Source organism: Mycteria americana, chromosome 22, assembly GCF_035582795.1.
Source record: "Mycteria americana isolate JAX WOST 10 ecotype Jacksonville Zoo and Gardens chromosome 22, USCA_MyAme_1.0, whole genome shotgun sequence".
NCBI classification, from domain to species: Eukaryota; Metazoa; Chordata; class Aves; order Ciconiiformes; family Ciconiidae; genus Mycteria; species Mycteria americana.
In genome coordinates this window covers 5,946,231-5,959,764 of record NC_134386.1, presented here as the reverse complement: position 1 = coordinate 5,959,764, position 13,534 = coordinate 5,946,231, and the positions used below count along the sequence as shown (strand labels likewise).

Below are 13,534 nucleotides of genomic sequence, written 5' to 3'. Positions count from 1 at the left end.
AGCAGGGGTTGGGAACGCGGCCCCCAGCCAAGCAGAGGCTCGACGCTGTGGGCACGATGGGGCGCGTGGTGGCAGGGTCCCCTTGGGGACCTCATGGTGACGGCACCATCCTTGCAGCCCAAGGCGGGGCTGGGATCGAGCGTGGCTGGGGGTGGTGACGTTTGGGGGTTGCTGTCACCCATCTCACCCCCCAGGGCTGTGCTGGGCTTTTGATGGCCCGGCCACTCTGTCCTGGTTGTCACAGCATCTCTGTCCCCTCGGGGTCACAGCCAGGGAGGGGAGGAGCGGGCCACGCGGGCCAGCGGCTGGGGTGGCACTAGGGGACATGGAGGGGGTCCCCTACCCCTTGGGTCCCCCAACCAGCCCTGCTGTCACCGTGGCCAGGCAAGCGGTGTCCCCAGGCTGTCCCCACACAGGGAGCGGGGTGTCTCTGGCGCAGGAGAGTGCCCACCCCGTGGAGGACCACGTTGTCCCCCACACAGGGACACGACGTCCCTCCCGCTGGGACCGCGGGGACCTCACAGGCTCTTGCATCGAACGTGCACGAAGAGTGTGGCGGGGGACAGGGAGGCCCCGTCCTTGGAGAGCAGATGGATGTGACGATACCCTGGGGACAGAGATGGGGGCTGAGCGGGTGGCGGGGGACCGTCCCCGTCCACGGGGGCAGTGGGGGGGAGCACCCACCCACCTTCCCTCACGCTGGCCAGGGGCAGGGTGAACTGCCCCACAAAGTCATTGCAGGAGGTGCTGTCGTAGTCCTCCACCACGAAGCGCACCAGGGCCAGCTCGGGCGCCAGCAGCTGGAAGCTCAGCGTCTCCTCCCAGCGCGGGTTGAAGCCTACGGCACCGGGACGGCGGGTGGGCGCTGCCACCGCAGCCGCCGCGGCTGCCGGGGCCACCCCCCACCCCAGACACAGGGACCAGCTTGACCCACCAGTGTGCTTGCCCCTGCCCCGGCTCAGCTGCGGTCCTGCACCGGGGTATGTGGGGAGTGGGGGTGATACTGGGGCTGGGCTATACTGGGGGAACGGGGGTCATACTGGGGCCGTGGTGGGGTATACTGGGAGAATGGAGGTCGTACTGGTGCCGGGCTGGGCTATACTGGGAGAATGGGGGTAATACTGGGGCCAGACTGGACTATATTGGGGGAATGGGGGGCATACTGGAGCTGGGCTGGACCATAGTGGGGGAATGGGGGTCATACTGGGGCCTGGCTGGGCTATACTGGGGGAATGGGAATCATACTAGGGCCAGGCTCGTCTATACTGGGGGAATGGGTGTGACACTGGGGCTGGGCTGGGCTATGCTGGGGGAATGTGGATCATACTGGGACTGTGATGGGGTGTACTGGGGAAATGGGGGTCATATTGGGGCCATGACAGGCTATACTGGGGAAACAGGGATCATACTGGGGCTGGGCTGGGCTATACTGGGGGAATAGCAGTCACACTGGGCTCATGGTGGGGTATACTGGTTGAATGGGGATCATACTGGGGCTTGGATGGGGTATACTGGGGGAATGAGGGGGTATACCGGTTGAATGGGGATCATACTGGGGCTTGGATGGCGTATACTGGGGGAATGGGGGCCACACTGGGCTTGGGCCGGGTATACTGGAGGGCAGGAGGCAGCAGCACTGGGGAGAACTGGGACGTGCTGGGGCCCTGCCACTGGCGGGGATCGGGCTGTGCTGGGGACGGGGCACTGAGGGACTGGGGTGCACTGGGGGGACTGGGATGTCCTGGGCACCGGCTCAACTGGGGGCGGTGGCTGGGGCGCAGGGGGCAGTGGGTGCCCGGGCTGTTGGGTGCCCGAGGGCTCTGCCACCCCCTGGGGGCCAGGGTGCCCCGGGGATCGGGGTGCCCTGGGGTGTCCCTGGGGACCGGGTGCCCTGGGGTTTCCCCGGGGATCGGGGTGCCCTGGGGTGTCCCTGAGGGTCAGGGTGCCCTGGGGTGTCCCTGGGGATTGGGTGCCCTGGGGTGTCCCTGGGGATCGGGGTGCCCTGGGGTGCCCCTGGGGACCGGGTGCCCTGGGGTGTCCCCGGGGACCGGTGGCCGGGCCGTGGTGGCCCGACGGGCGCTCACCGTTGTTGAGCTTGTGGTGGGTCTGCTGCTTGCTGCAGTCGGCCGGGACGCCGTGGATCTCCACCCGCACGAAGGGGTCCACGATGGAGCTCCCCTTCTCCCTCTTCAGCTTGGGCAGCTGCTGCGCCGAGATCACCTGGGGGCAGAGGGTGCTGGGGGCCGGCGGCACGTGGGGTGGCGGGCCCCAGGAGAAGGGACACGGGTGGCACGTGGCTGGGTGTGGGGACAGGGCTGGTGTCCCCAGGAGAAGGGACATAGGAGGCGTGAGGCTGGGAGTGGGGACGGGGTGGGGAGGAGGGATGTGGTTGGTGCCACCGTGGAGAAGGGACGTGGCTGATAACAGCTGGGTTTGGGGACAGGGCTGGTGTCACCCAGGAGAAGGGACGTGGGTGGCACATGGCTGGGTGCAGGGTCAGTTTTGATGTCCCCAGGAGAAGGGTCGTGGGTGGCACTTGGCCAGGCATGGGGATGGGGTCAGTGTCACCCAGGAGTAGGGCTGGTACCCAAACAGAAGTGAGGACAGGGTCAGTGTCCCCAGGAGAAGAGAGGTTGGGTGTGGGGTTGGTGCCACCCAGAAGGTGTGCGAGTGGCACCTGGCTGGACACGGGGTTGGTGTCACCCAGAAGGGACGTGGGTGGCATCTGGCTGGACACGGGGTTGGTGTCACCCAGAAGGGACGTGGGTGGCATCTGGCTGGACACGGGGTTGGTGTCACCCGGGAAAAGGGATGCAGGTGGCACCTGGCCAGGCATGGGAACGTCGTGGGTGTCACCCAGCAGGGACGCGGGTGGCACCCACCCAGGCGTGGGGCTGGGGGGGCGTGGTGCCCTCACCCTGATGTGCAACACCAGGCGGCGGGGCCGCTCTCCGGGGGGGCTGCGCAGGCAGGGGGGCTTCAGCACGTAGCCACAGCGCCCGTTGCCCAGGAAGCGCCCAGCGTTCAGGTCCATCTCGTAGCCTGGCGTCTGGAAGTTGAGGGCCACTGTGGGGACAGGGGGACGGGGTGTCAGGGTGGGCGACAGCTCCAGGGGGCGTGTGCCAGGTCATGGGGTGTCCCCCGGGGGCCGTGGGGTCTCACCCAGCTGGCAGCCGGCGTTCCACATCTCCTGGGGGTTGTAGTTGGAGGAGTTCATCTTCAGCCCCAGCGGGTAGATGCGGCTGAGCTGCCGGGTGTTGTACTGGACCAGCGCCGAGCCTGGGGAGGGAACGGCTGAGCGGGGCTGCTGCACCCATGGGTGCCGGTGCGGGGCCCTGCCGGCGGGTGACAGTGTCCTGCCTGCACCCATGTGCCTGGGGACATGAACGGAGCCCACCTGCCTGGGTGGACCCAGAGCCTGAAACGTGACCCAAGCCCTGAAACCGGACCCTGGGGTTCAGAGCCCAGCCCTGGACCTTGACCTTGGACCCCTTGGACCCCTGACCCCAGACCTCAGACCCTGGATGCTGACCCAGATCTTAATCCGAGCCCCGGACCCTGGACCCTGACCCTGGATCCTGACCTTGACCCCACACCTTGGCTTTAGACCCCTGACCCTGGACCTTGACCCTGGATCCCAGACCTTGACCCTGGACCCCAGACCCTGGACACTGACTCGGATCTTAGTCTCAGCCCTGGATCCCAGACCCTGACCTCAGACCCAGACCCCAGACCTGACCCTGGACCCTGGACCCTGGACCCTGAACCCAAACCCCAGATCTTGACCCCAGACCTCAGTCCCTGGACTCTGACCCCAGACCTGGCCCTGGACCCAGATGCCACATCCCAAACCCTGACACCAGACCCTTACTCCAGACCCTGATCCTGGACCTGTAACCCTCACCCTCACCCTGGCCTCTGGCCCCAGACCCCGACACCAGACCCCAGTCCCACCAGACCAGAGCAGCCCAGCCGAGGCCAACGTGCCCTCGACCACCACCCGTGGAGCCACCCCGGTGACGGAGCCCATCGGTGTCAGCCCCATCCTGCACCCCTGTGAGCATGGAGCCACGCTGTCCCCATCCCCACCCCATCGCCCTCACCCGCCTCCTTGATGAGCTTCCGAGCCTTCCTCTCGCTGAAGGAGGACATCTCGCAGGGCCGGGGGTGGCGCAGGGCATGGGCCAGGCCGGGGAAGGGGACAGCCTGGCAGTACACCACCACGGCCGACAGCTCCGGGGCCACCTGCGACGCATCCTTGGCCTGCAGGAGCCACCGTGGTGTGAGGGCCACCCTGGCTCTGGTGCCCACCTGCCTGCCTGAGCGTCTACAGACCCCCCCTACCCTGCTAGTGCTGAGCGCTAAGACCCCCAAGGCCATGGAGACCCCCAAAGTGGTGGAGAACCTTGATGGACCCTGAGATGATGGAGAACCCAAGCTGGTTGAGACCCTAAGGTCATGCAGAACCCAAGGTGATGGACAACCCAAGATGTTAGAGACCCCAAGGTGATGGAGACCCTGAAGTGCTGGACAACCCAAGATGATGGAGAACTTCAGGTGATAGAGACCTCAAGGTGATGTAGACCCTGAGGTGATGGAGAACTGAGGCAATGGAGAACACCCCCCTAAGGCAATGGAGACCCTGAGAGGTCACCCTGGAGGGGATGGAGACCCCAAAATGATGGAGACCCAAGGTCATGGAGTTCCCAAGGCAATGGAGACCCTGAAGTGATGGAGACCCCAGAAATGGAGCACCTAGACCAAGGGGGGAAGAGGGAGGCACAACCAAGGGGTCCCCAAGCTCAGTCCCCTCTGCCAGGTAGTGACAGCCACTCGCCGCCCCCACGGTGCCTGACCCATCAGCCCACCCAGCTCCATCGCACGACCCACCTGCAGAGGTTTGATCTCCTGCAGCGACTGCAGTGACTGGAAGAGGAGAGAGCAGGGCTGCATCGGGGGATGCTGGCAGTGCTGACCTGCCCCGGGCCCCAGCGCTCCTGGGACACAGTGGTCCTGTGGCACTGCCGGGATGCTGTGGTCCTCCAGGACCACCAGGACACCATGGTCCTCCAGCACCACCAGGATGCTGTGGTCCTCCAGCACCACCGGGATGCCACGGACCCCCGGCACCATAGTCCTGGTAGAGTCCTTTACCTGCTGGCTGCTTCTCTCCTGCAGCTTCTCCTCTTCCTCTTCCTCCTCTTCCTCTTCCTCCTCCTCGGGGTCCAGAAGGGAGGTGACACGCTGGGGCTCATGCCACGGCTCTGGCAGCTTCTTGCCCTTCACCAGGACCTTCCCCTTCAGCTTCTGCGGGAGGAAGGGCGGAGCTCAGGGCTTGGAGGGGACATGGGGACACCGTGGTGGGCGGGCAGGTGGCCTTACCTCCGGGGACGGGAGGTCATGGGGGTCCTGCCCCTCCAGCGGCTGCGTCAGCAGCATGTCCCCCAAGATGGCCTTCATGTGCCGGGCCATGGTAGCTTGCTGCTCCAGCCCACAGTGGTTCTCCAGGGACAGGATGACAGGGTAGGGCGATTGCTGGGGACGGGGATGGGCAGCGCTCAGCACCCAGCACCCAGCACCCGTCCCAGAGCTGCCGGCACCTGGCTCACCTTGAAGGCGTAGTCGCGGATGCTCTCAATGACATCGCTGAAGAGGATTTTGGAGGTGAGCGTGTGGCCATGATAGACGATGGGTTCCCCGTCGGAGCCCTCCCAGCAGTCCAGCTCCACACAACGGCATCCCGCCATCAGCGCCCTGCCACCGCACCATCACCAGATGAGTCCCTGCGCCGCCCTGGCACCCTCGAACCATGGGACCACCTGGGCATGGAGCATCTGACCAGGGCACCCACCTGACATAGGCTTCGGTGCTGCTGGTGCCACCGATCTGGTTGTGGGTCAGGTAGGTGTTGTGGGAGGAGGAGATGAAGTAGTGGCACAGGGGCTGGCTCATGTCCTGGTGCACCTTGGTGTGCTCCTGGTTGAGGATGTCACCGGCGGCCGAGAGGAGGTACATCATGAAGCCATCCAGCATCATCAGGTCCTGCTGCCTGGCTGCAGGACACAGCAGTGGGGTGTCACAGAGGGCTGGCACGCCACTGGCAGGGTGGCACCCCGGGGACTGTCCCCACCTGAATGTGCCCTGTCTCCCAGCAGTGCCATGTTCACCCCAGACCTAGCACTGCAGCACCCAGGGGACAGGTAAGTTCCCTTGAGTGTCCCATCTCCATCCTGATGTTGCTCATCCTGCTAGCGCCATGTTCACCCTGAACCTGGCATGGTGGCACCCATGAGATGTGGAGGTTCCCTGTCCCCACCCTGACATCCTCTGTCCTCATAGTGCCATGTTCACCCCAGACCTGGCACCCAGGGGATGTGGAGGTCCCTTTGGTGTCCCATCTCCACCCTGATGTCCCCCATCCTGCTAGCGCCACATCTACCCTAGGGGTACCACTGTGATACCCAAGAGACATAGAGGTCCTTCATTCCCACCATGATGTCCCCTGTCCTCCTAGTGCTACATTCACCCTGGACCTGCCACGGTGGGACCCAAGGGACATGGAGGTGCAACATTCACGCTAGGGCTGGCACTGCATCACCCAGGAGACATGGAGGTCCACCCCCACCTTCACTTCCCCTGTCCCCATAGAGCCACATCCACCAGGGACCAGCAACGCCACATGTTGGACTGCTGACACCCGGTGCCACCCCAGGGAAGGGGCACAGGACACTCACCCCAAGCCTTGGAGGACCCCATACCAGCTTGGGGGGGTGACACCACCAAGCAGAGCCCCATCCCCACACCGTCCATGACCTCCCTTGGCTCCGGTAGCGTCCATCCCACCATCCCACCCCCACTTGACCTGGCCATCCTCAGCCCTACCCTTCTCGTTGAGCTCGTAGGTGCGGATGATGGCACGGGCCTGGCGCAGGCTGGCGTCCTCGCCCTGGTCCCGTAGGAAATCCCGCAGCTCCTCGGCCGACAGGACGCAGTCCTCGCCCGAGTAACGCCCAAAGAGCTCCTCCAGCTCCGGCCGCCGCAGCAGCCGTCGGCAAAACTCCTCCAGCTCCCGGCCCTCCAGCCGCTCGTTGCCCGAGTGGTCGCACTCCTGATGGGACCACAGCCCAACCTCGGGGACCGTCCCCTGCCCGTGGGGAGGGGGTACAGCCGCCCCCTGCCCGGTCCTGCCTGTCCCTTGGGGTTGGCAACGTGTGTGATGAGTTGGGGGGGGCTCAGCTACTGACATGAGGCCTCGCGGATGGGTTGTGCCTAGGGGGGTGCGGGGCATGTCCCCTCTGCCCCCCACCCACAGCCCTCTGACCCTCCAGTCTGGGATGGAGCAGAGCAGAGCACCGTGCCTCAGTTTCCCTAGGTGGAAAGGGACCTTGGGAGATGCCCATGGGGACAGCACCCCATGGGGAGAAAATGTCACACCTTGGGGCCCCACAGAGCAGTGGAGGGGACAGCTCACCCCACCCCATCATGAGCTCCTGCTCATGATGGGACCCAACCATTGGTGGTGGACCCAACCATGGTGATGGTGGGTGGCTTTGGGTGTGATGAGTTTGACAATTCTCTGCGCTTGGGAAGGCAGAGGAGGAGCCAGCATTCCCTCCCAGTGACAGCAGCGGGGGACAGCGGGTGATGGAGCACAGGATGGGTACCTTGAAGAGCTTGTAGGCGTAGACGTCATCCATGTCGATGTTGATCATCCTCAGCATGCTCTTCACCTCCCGGAAGGACATCTTGTTGTCCTTGTTCCTGTCTGCTCGCTGCAGGACCCCATGGATCCAGCTACGCCGGGGTAAGGAAACCACCCGGTGTCACCCCCACGGCCATCCCCAACCTGTCCCCAAGCCCCCATAGCTCCGACAAAGGATATTGGTCGAGCTTCTCCGGTTGACTCATGGCTTGCAGCCGCGCCATCAGCTTGGTGAGCCCTTGCACCCAGTGGCGGGCGTCCTCCTCGCCCCGGGCGGCCAGGTCGAGGTTCTTGCGCTTGCCCTTGAAGACGAGGGTGAAGCAGTGCTGCTCGGGGAAGGCGGCACCGTACTTGCGTAGACCCTCCGACTGGTGTCCCTCACGCACCCCCTCGATGTGCATCACCGAGACTGCGGGGACACGCGCGGTGATGGGGCCGCCCCGGGGATGGAGGTGGTCCCTCGGCATTTCCCCCACCCATGAGCATCCTGCAAGACATCCTGGCTGCTGATGGACACCCTGCGTGTCCCCGGGGGCACCCCAGGGGACCAGGGCTCGGCTCTCGTTGACGCCGCAGCCGGGCTTAACCCACTAATCCCAGGCGAGACAGGAGCCATGGCCGCTGTCCCCTGCGGGGATGGGGACTGGGGCGCCGGCGGGGGATGGAGCTGTCTTGCAGCGGTGCCAGCTCCTGGCACCCGTCCCAGATGAGAGGGTGGAAAGAGTCGGGTGACGCTGGGGAGTGGGGACAGGGTCTGGCTGGGATGGAGACGGGACCTCGTGTTGGTCCCAAGGGGGACGGGGAAGGGCGTGGGCTCTGGGGGCTCAGCCTGGGGTGCACTGGGAGGCACTGGGAGGCACTGGGTGCAGTGGGTTGGGGTCTGGGTCCTGGGTGGGGGGTCTGTGTTCTGGACTGGGGTTCACATCTCGGGTCAGGGTCTGGGTCCCAGGCTGGGGGTGCAGGTCCCACATTAGGGTCCAGGTTCTGGGTGGGTATCTGGGACCTGAGTGGGGTCTGGGTCCCAGGTGGGGGTCCAGGTGGGGGTCTGGGTCCCGCACTGGGGTCTGGGTCCCAGGGTGGGGGCTGGTTCACACCTGGGCACCCGGGTCCCAGTTTGGGGGCTGGGTCCCGGGTGGGGGGCTGGGTCGTGGCTCATGCCCAGGTCCCCACGGGTGGGTTTGGGGCACTGCCCAGGTCCCAACCCATCCCTGCAGCTCGAGGCTGCGCAGGATGTGGTCCAGGGTCCCCGAGCCCCCGGGGGACGGTCCCCAGCACCGGCACTCACAGCTCTGCTGGGAGCGAGCACGCCTGAAGCCCCCCTCGAAGCAGACGGTCGCCCCGTCCTCCTGCAGGCAGAACAGCCGCTCCCTGGGGCCCCCCCGGGACTTGATCTTCCAGAGCAGGGAGCCCCGCAGCATCCGCTGGATGTCCTCGTCCTCCGTCAGGCCTGTGGGGGACCAGCCCGTGGGCACCCTGCGCAGTTACTGGGGAGATACTGGGGGGCACTGGGAGGTACTGGAGACTCTGAGGGTGTACTGGGGGTACTGGGTGGGAGTGGGAGGGGCTCGGTGCACACCCGAGCATGTGTACACCCCTGCACATCCCATGGGATGGGATGGGGTGGGATGGCACAGCATGGGACAGGCAGGACAGGATGGGACAGATGGGACAGGACAGACGTGATGGGATGGGATGGGATGGGATGGGATGGGATGGGATGGGATGGGATGGGACAGAATGGCACAGCATGGCATGGGACAGGATGGAGGGATGGGACAGGACAGGACGGGATGGACAGACGAGGGTGATGGGATGGGATGAGATGGGACACATATGACAAGATGTGACAGTACAGATAGGACATGATGGGATGAGATGGGACAGGTAGGATGGGACAGGACAGGGTGGGGCAGACAGGACCAGATGGGACAGAGTTGGGTGGGACAAACATGACAGGATGGCACAGGATGGGATGGGATGGCACAGGATGGGATACCACGGGATGGAACGGGCCGGGACAGGGCAGACAGGGCAGGATGGGACATGATGGGACAGACAGGATGGGACAGGACAGGCAAGACAGAATGGGATGGAATGGGATGGGATGGGATGGGATGGGATGGGATGGGATGGGATGGGATGGAATGGGGCAGGACAGACAGGAGAGAACAGACAGGAAAAGCCACCACCATCGGGCCCCTTTGGGGCACGACGTGGCCAGCCGGGGGGGACGGGGCACCGCAGCGCGGTGGCAGAGCCCTGCTTGCACGGCACAGCCCAGCTGCGAAATCCCAGCAAAGCGGCCCAAGTCCCCTGTGGGGAGCGCTGGGACGGTGCCAGCAGTGGAGGTCAGGCCGGGCACACTGATGGGGTGGCCTCGGGGGACCTGCGGGCCCACGCCCACGCTCACGGCGGGGCTGGGACTTTTCCGTCTATTCTCCAAAAAGCAGTTATTTCCTCCCTTTTTGTGTTGGCAACCACTCTTTAAGAACAGCCCCAGTGCCCGTGTGCCTGCTCCGGCCGGAGACGCTGTTCCTGGGCTGGGAAATGGCAGGTTTGGGGCCAAGCAGGGACATCCTGAGCTGGCCACGGCCTCAGGGACACAGCCAGCAGCTGCCACCACCTCCTGCACGGTCACATCCTGCCCACGGTGCAGAATCGAGGGCACCTTCAGAGGACAGATACGGACACACGGACACATGGATGCACAAGCATGTGGATGTATGGATGTATGGATACAGGCACATGGGCACACAGATGCATGGACACACGGGCACAGAGGGTCACAGGTGCACACGTGTATGGATGCATGGACACTCGGACGCATGGACATATGGATGCACTGATGCACGGACACATGGATGCATGGAAATACAGAGGCAGGGATGTATGGATACATGGATATATGGATGCAGGGATGTATGGATACATGGATGCAGGGATGCACTGATGCAAGGACACACGCACACACGGGCATGTGGACGCATGGATGCACAAGCGTATAGATGCATGGACACACGGACACACGGACATACGGATGCACCAATGTACAGGCACAAGGATGCATGGACATAGAGATGCAGAGCTGTTTGGATGCATAGACACATGGATGCAAGGACAGATGGATGCATGGACATATGGATACACCGATGCATGGACACATGGATGCATGGATATACAGAAAAAGGGATGTATGGATACATGGACGCATGATTATACCGATGCAGGGATGTATGGATACATGGATGCACTGATGCAAGGACACACAGGCACATGGATGCATAAGCGTATGGATGCATGGACACACGGACACATGGGTGCATGGACCTAGAGATGCACCAGGGCAGAGGCACACGGATGCATGGACATTGGGTTGCAGGGGGGTGTGGATGCATAGACATGTGGATGCATGGACAGATGGATGCATGGACATGTGGATGCACTGATGGACACATGGATATATGGGTGCAGGGATATATGGATACAGGGATGCATGGACACACAGATGCTGGGACAGATGGATGCATGGATGCAAGGACACGCAGACACGCAGGCACATGGACGTACAGATGCACAAGCATAGGGGTGCACAGGCCCACGGACGCACGGACACAGGGTCGCACGGGCGCGCAGACACACAGAGCTGTAGCAGACGCACGGCCGCACCGAGCCATGCAGCTCCAAGCACACGGCTGCATGCCCAAAGTCACGGACGGGCCAGCGCAGCAGCGGGAGCAAAGCCCTCCCTCTGCGGCACAGGGCCAGCTCCTGCCCTGCCCACTGCGCCCACGCAGGATCGGGCCCGGCCGCCCCGGCAGGCACACCCCGACCTTCCCAGGCACCCGCTTCTCCTGCCCGCGCCTCACGGGCAGCTCTGCCCCGAGCTGCTATGGGGTCAGCGGGGCCCCGAGCCGACAGCGCTGTGGGCAGCACTGCTGAGTGGGGAAACTGAGGCAGGGCATTAGGTCCCAGGGAGCGGGAGCTGTGCCTTGGGGACAATAAATACGCTGAGCGGCTCGTCCCCAAGGGCCCACAGGAGGGCTCCTGTCACCCGTGATGTGGCCAAACCCTGGCCCCGCTGCCCCTAACATCTGGGGCAATACAGAGCTATTCTGGGGCTACCTTGGGGACCCCTCCTAGCCACGGGGACCCTTCCCTGCTGTGGGGGACCCCATCCACCTCGGGGACACTCCCTGCCACGGGGACCCTCCTGGCCATGGGGACCCATCCCTGCCACAGGCGACCGCATCCACCTCGGGGACACTCCCTGCTGTGGGGACGCTCTTGGCCATGGGGACCTCACCCAACCGTGGGGACAATTTCCTGCACGGGCACCCTGGCTGTCTTGGGGACCCCTCCTGCCCACGAGGGACCCTTCCCTGCCATGGGGCTCCTCACGCACCTCGGGGACCCTCCTGGCCACGGGGACCCCTCCCGGGACACCCCCCGGCACAGCCCCCCGGGCTTTCTGCCCGGTCCCCGCCTCCCGCCCCGTCGGGTCCCCCGGCCCCCCCCGCCCGTTCCCCCGCGGCGGGACCGGGACTCACCCCGGGACTCACCCATTTTCTTCAAGGCTCTGCCGGGCCGGCGGGGGCCACCGGAGCCGTCCGACGGGGAGCGGGGCTGCTCGGCGGCGGGACGCGCCTTCCTGCCGCAGATCATGGTGCGGGGTCGGTGCTCCCGGTACCCCCGGTACCCCCGGTACTCCCGGTACTCCCGGTGCCCCCGGTACCCGCGGTGCTCCCGGTCCCGGCGGTGCTCCCGGTGTCCCCGGTGCCCCCGGCCGGTGCAGCCGGGCTGGGCGGCGGCGGCGGCGGCGGATGGGGCTGGGGCTGGGCTGGGGCTGGGCGGCCCCGCCGGGACCGGGGCCGGGCGCGGGGAGGTACCGGGAGGAGCCACATTTCAGCCCGGGCGGCGTTAACCGTTTGTGCCGGCCCGGGCCGAGCGGTGGCTGCCGGGGTCGGTCTGTGCCGGGATGGGTCTGTACCGGGGTCCGGTGTGCACCGGCATGGGTCTGTACCGGGGTCGGTCTGTGCCGGGATGGGTCTGTACCGGGGTCCGGTGTGCACCGGGATGGGACCGCGCCGGGGTGGATCTGCACCGGGATGGGTCTGTACCGGTGTGGGTCTCTACGGGGGTCCGGTCTGCACCGGGATGGGTAGGCACCGGGGGTCGGACTTGCACCGGGATGGATGTGCACCGGGGACGCGGTCTGCACCGGGGGTCGTTCTGCACCGGGAACGGGCCGGGGTCCCGGTGTGCACCCGCGGAGTTGTTCTGCACGGGGGAACGGCACGGAGGATCCCGCTCTGCACCGGGTATAACCCCCCGGGCGTCCGCCTGCACCAGGGACCCGCCCGGGAGAGGCCCCGAGCTCCACCGGGGGACCCCGCTCTGCCCGGGGTCCCGGCTGCCTGCTGCCCGTGTCACCCCAGCGCTGCCGGCGGGGACCCAGGGGACCCCCTCCACCAGCCTGGGGACAGGGGGACCCACGGATCCCCTCCGCCACCACACCTGGGGACAGTGGGGACCCATGGGACCCCCTCTGCCATCACACCGGGGGAGCCAGTCCTGCCGTGCCCGCTCTGTCCCTGCCCCGTGGGCAGGGTGGCACTGAGGGGCCACAGGCAGCCGGTGTGACCCCCAGGTGACCGTCCCCACTGGTGGGACAGCAGCAGGATCTGGGGACTGGCAGCAGCACGAACCGGGCAGAGAGGAGGGCAATGTCCCCAAGTTCCAGAGCCCCACACGTGTGGGGGCCTGTACACACGCGTGTGTGTGTGTGTACATCCATGTGTGTGTGCGTGCAGCCATGTGCACACGTGCGCGCAG

General features: G+C 65.4%; 1 protein-coding gene across 12 annotated transcripts; it reads right to left on the bottom strand.

The window, feature by feature from the left end:
• Positions 1-371: 371 nt before the first annotated feature.
• PLCD3 (phospholipase C delta 3) lies at positions 372-12,570 on the bottom strand. Of its 12 annotated transcripts, none has more exons than XM_075523322.1 (16): positions 12,262-12,570; positions 8,988-9,149; positions 7,883-8,111; positions 7,665-7,794; positions 6,883-7,108; positions 5,852-6,053; positions 5,610-5,646; positions 5,383-5,535; positions 5,155-5,307; positions 4,891-4,926; positions 4,104-4,263; positions 3,163-3,279; positions 2,825-3,066; positions 2,085-2,220; positions 689-838; positions 372-607 (listed from the first exon to the last, which is right to left on the bottom strand). In XM_075523322.1, the coding sequence occupies exons 1-16, from the start codon at positions 12,362-12,364 to the stop codon at positions 519-521; spliced, it is 2,325 nt and encodes a 774-aa protein (XP_075379437.1). In that variant the 5' UTR covers positions 12,365-12,570; the 3' UTR covers positions 372-518. The 12 variants fall into 12 exon arrangements, with proteins under 12 accessions (XP_075379437.1, XP_075379431.1, XP_075379433.1 ...); XM_075523316.1 differs by having other exon boundaries at positions 5,155-5,304; positions 5,610-5,754; positions 12,262-12,568; XM_075523318.1 differs by having other exon boundaries at positions 5,155-5,280; positions 5,610-5,754; positions 12,262-12,568.
• Positions 12,571-13,534: the final 964 nt, after the last annotated feature.